Raw genomic sequence first — 4,645 nt, 5'->3', positions numbered from 1 at the left:
TGTGCTACGTGATTGCTAGCGACACAGCTATGTTAGCATAACATTAGCACAGTGAAGCTGGAGGATGAACGCTAACTTTTTTTCCACTCGATAAAAGTTAACGTGACGGATTCTGGTGGTCAGGGACAAATGCAATCGCATAGCAGGATGCTGTACACGGGCCAAACTTCAGTCAGGAGCAGTGTTGGGAAGGTTACTTTTAACATGTATTCCACTACAGATTACAGATTACATGCCCCAAAATGTATTCTGTAACATATTCCGTTACATTACTCAATGAGAGTAACGTATTCTGATTACTTTGGATTACTTAATACATTATCATGCTGTTTACAACTACATGAATGTGATTTATTACTATTACTGATCCGCGGCTCCGAACCGTAGTAAAGGGACCTCTGGCTGATACGTCGGGTTCGTGTCGGGCTCGTAGCTGAAAACTAGCTTCACTTTGCTAGCGAGAGACAGAGAGAGGCTTCGAAAGGCTGCTGCAACAGAGCTTATTGTTTCAGAGGAAAACAGGAACACAGCGTGCAGTCGAGTCTTAACAGCTTACTCACAGCTGGGCTCGTCAGGCGCTCTGTTTGGCTGCAGTGGTTATTATTATATTTACATGCTTCCAGCTCCCGTTTCTGCTCCGTGACAGCTCGTACTTTTCCTTTCTCTCCCTCCCTCGCTCACAGACACATCACGGGTACGGCAGTCCATTCTCCCTGCAGCACGGACTACACTGCCCATGATGCTTTCGACCAAAACAGGCGCAGCTTGATGACATCATCAACATGCGCTATCGTGGTAGAGCGGTATAGTCAAAATCTCTATCGTTGGCCAAATTTATATCGTTTCTATTGTATATCGTTTATATCGCCCACCCCTACTCAGAAGACAAACTTTCAGAGCAGAAATCCTTCGCTGACGCTAAACTACGAGATACGCACTCAGAGCGCCGCTCCTGATTGGCTTATTTGCTTTATAGTAACCACACTCGTGCTGCAGTCACATCCCAGGAGTCACAGCCAGGCGCCTCCGGCATGTTTCACATCCTGGAGGCCGGAGCAGCAACACACTGAGCGAGGAATGGTCTCCTTCACACCCCTTGGCATTACCTCAAACCAGGTGGAGGTGACTCCTCCCCCTATGACCTGCGCACAGATGAAATTTTGGTGCTTGTTTAACAGCCGTTGCCGTCGAAATACAGACGGAGCGTCCTCCTCCCGGCTGAGAGCCCGCTCCACAGGTCTCCCCAAGTAGAGCGTCATGGGCGTGATGATGGGCGTGGCCTCTAACTGCTCCTCAGAACCAGGAAGTGCAGTTGACCTCGTGAGGTCACAAACTGCTGCAAAAAAAATGTCAAGATGGAAACGCGTCTGCGTGCTCTGAAAGTGTTCACGGTAACATGTCTTTGATGAAGTCACTGCTGAAGAGTAACCAGCTGATCCAGGTGGGAGGACCTCACCTCTGACCCCGACACAGAAGAGTCTCAGGAGTTTATCTGCCGCGTGAACAACGACGACATCATCACGTGGGACACGCCAGCATCCGCCACAAACACGCAGCAAAACCACAACAACTCCGAAATCCACGTCTCAAACAATCAGAACTGCTCGTGCATGGGCGCCGCAACCTGAGCGTCAGCAGAACGAAGCATTACGAAGCATTATGCTGCAGGGACAGCGGCCGGCTCCGCCTACTTTAAGGCGAGTGTATGTGTTTAACTTGAGCGTTGGCGGCAGAGGTCACTCACGTTGTAGATGTCGGCGGGGAGGCTGTGGCCGGCGTGTTGCTGGTGCTGATGGAGGCCGGCTCTCTGCTGCTCCGCTTCCTGTTTGGCGTGGCAGAGTGAGGACGAGGAGGTCTGGACGCACTGCTCCGGCACGCCCTCGCTCTTCACAGGGGGCGCTGCGCTCATCTGCGGTCCCATCAGCCTCTGCTGCTGCGAGGAAACACGGTGGTGAGCGCCAGAGCTAACGGAGGGGAACTTTAGAATCAGGACTGAATTTGGGGACGTACCGCTCCGAAGTGCTGCTGCAGGTGCTGGTTCCGCATGTTCTGCAGGTGGAGCTGCTGCTGGCTGCTGGGCCGTGGCTGCTGGAGGCGGAGCGGCGGCTGGTGGTGGTGCTGAGGCAGCGTCGTTTGCTGCGCGCCGGGCTGGTGCTGGTGGGACTGGCTGAGCGGGTACGGAGGCAGCCGCTGATCCACAGGAAGCCTGCTGGTGTCCAACGGGACGCCCTGCAGAGGGAAGCGGGACGTTAACCCCGGGAAACTCTGTTAAACTGCATCACTTCCTGTTTGTATTGATTTTGAACAGGTGATCGCTTACCTGTGTGATGGAGGACAGGGTGGGTGAGATAGTCGGGGAGAATTGTTTGGAGTGATGCCGCCGTGAGTCGCCGCCCAGCGGCAGGATGAGCGGGGACAGCTGGACGCGGCGGCGCGGCGACGTGCTGAGCTGCGGCGGCGGCTGGCCCTGCCCACTCATCAGTGGCGAGTAGGAGGAGGAGCAGGAGCCAGAGCCGCCCACGCCGCTGCTGTAACCATGGTTACCGCTGGACGCAGACTGGAGGGAGGAGTTACTGAGAGACGAGTGCAGCGATTGGCTGCTGAGGGAGGATGGCAGCGACGGCGAGGAGCTCAGGGACGACTGCAGCGAGGGGTTGCTGAGCGATGAGTGCAGGGAGGCGGAGCTAAGGGAGTTTGAGAAGGAGTGGCTGCTGAGTGATGACTGGATGTTGGGGTTGCTTAGTGATGACTGCAGGGAGGGGTTACCGAGCGTGCTCTGTAACGATGCCAGGAGTCCTGAAAGACACAAGAACAACAACAACGTTAACACCGAGCACTCAGCTGATCGCACCTCGCCATCTACCAGCTCCGTCCCAGGAGGTCGCAGCAGGTGTAAACATTACCTGCAGTTCCTGTCTGACCTCATTTACAATAAACACGCGTTCCCTCGTCCACCTGGTCCGCAGCCTGTCAAGAGCACGGGACAACGATGCAGACGGTAACCTGAGGTCGAGCTCTCAGCCACTTCCTGCCTGAGGTCGCCTCACAGACTCAACATTTTCCGACGCCGTTTCCTCCCTCAACAAAAATCCTCCTCTCGGGTTAAATTTAGCGCTCGCCCACGGACTTCCTCTGCCGACTCTGACAGTAGAGCTCAAAAGAAGAGCCGCTCGCTGTCAGAAACGCCGCAGCAGGAAGAGTGGCCTCTGCTGCGGCGACTCCACCCTCTGGTTCTCCACCCTAAACTCTCATCCTCCTACGGCAGCTTCAGTCTTCCTGATTCTCCCGGACCTTCGCACGTTTCAGCAGCTAACAGCACGACCTGTCCGACTCGCCGTCGCAGACATTACTCTGAAACACGGGACCACGGACTCACTTCCTGTACCGTGTGCGGTCCCGCCGAGTCACCGCTGTCCCAAACAGCCTCTCGAGAAACAAATGGAGACTCAGATCTCGAGGAAACAGCAGCTGTTCAGCAGAAGTTCCTGATAACTTAGTCTGATACTGGCCGACCGCGGCCGTCCTATTACACGTGGAAGCGAACAGGGGTGTGTCTAAAGGAGGGCGTGGGGTGTACGAGACCCTATCAAGGCTTTTGTAACATTTTTCACATTGAAAGTGAAACAATGTTAAATGTTGTTTATTTAAAAGCTTTTTTTAACAAATCAATACAAACGTACACGAGGCGCTGACCTGAGGGTCGTCAGGCTGGACGCCGAGTTATTATTTATATTAATAAACATCTGCAGCATCATAACGTTGTTCTCAGCAGCACAAAAACTGTTTAAAAATGTTTTAAAAATGTAATCCTAATATAGCGTGAATACAATCGGGGGTTTAGTTTATGTTGTGTGCAGTTTTTAAAACCAACCTTTGTTCTGACAGACCTGTTATTATTGCCCATTAATAAGACAAAAGTATTTCTTATCCGATTACTTAATTAATCGATGGAATAGTCAATAGATTACTCGATTACTAAAATAATCGATAGCTGCAGCCCTTTTCTGCTCTCACCTGCACAGATTTCACACCTGTCAATCATTTCACTGCTAACACGACAGACTGCAGTTCAACACATCGCAAAACGTGTGCGGTTACAAAAAGACGTTAAACACCTGTAGCCACGCACAAACTCACAGGTCACAGCTTCACTTACCTGGTGGGTGGTGGAAGCTGCCGTTTCCTCCTTGCGCGTTGGCGGCGTTGATCCCCAGCTGGGTGAGGGTGGAGGCCAGGTTTCCCGTGCTGCTGCCACCACTCAAAGAGGACGACCCTGGGAAACCCGGTTCGTCCTGGTCCAGTGGCGTGGGCAGTGGCGAGGGGAAGTGGAGGCTGGAGAGGTCAGGCAGCGAGCCGCCAGTGTTCAGCGCCGAGGGAACACCATGAGCCGGCGTGGACGGCTGCTCCGGGGAAGTGAAGATACTGACAGGAAACAGAACAAGGTCAGAGAGATTCACATCACAGCTCAAGTTCCTGAAGCTTTACCTGTCTCCAGGTAACGGTTAAACCAGGCCATTCTTAACAAATCAGGCTAAAGCATCACTCAGATTGACAGAGTGTGGCTAACAGGAGTGACAGACTAACAGAGATCGGCTAACAGGGGCTACAAACTAACAGAGAACGGCTATGGAGATGGGTTTTTGCT

The 4,645-nt window shown here is 52.9% G+C and overlaps 1 protein-coding gene across 1 annotated transcript in view; it reads right to left on the bottom strand.

Moving 5' to 3' along the window:
• Positions 1 to 4,645, bottom strand: part of LOC102209295 (CREB-regulated transcription coactivator 2) — a 29,521-nt gene that overhangs the window by 4,971 nt on the left and 19,905 nt on the right. Inside the window, 4 exon segments of the mRNA XM_013913611.1 lie at positions 1,745 to 1,933; positions 2,011 to 2,229; positions 2,321 to 2,796; positions 4,157 to 4,579. Of these exon segments, the coding sequence (XP_013769065.1) occupies positions 1,745 to 1,933; positions 2,011 to 2,229; positions 2,321 to 2,796; positions 4,157 to 4,579 (1,307 nt within the window).

Source organism: Pundamilia nyererei, unplaced genomic scaffold, assembly GCF_000239375.1.
Source record: "Pundamilia nyererei isolate P.nyererei 1_Seehausen unplaced genomic scaffold, PunNye1.0 scaffold00139, whole genome shotgun sequence".
Taxonomy (NCBI): Eukaryota; Metazoa; Chordata; class Actinopteri; order Cichliformes; family Cichlidae; genus Pundamilia; species Pundamilia nyererei.
Note: the sequence above shows the minus strand (reverse complement) of the source record. Positions and strands in the feature narration are given on the sequence as shown.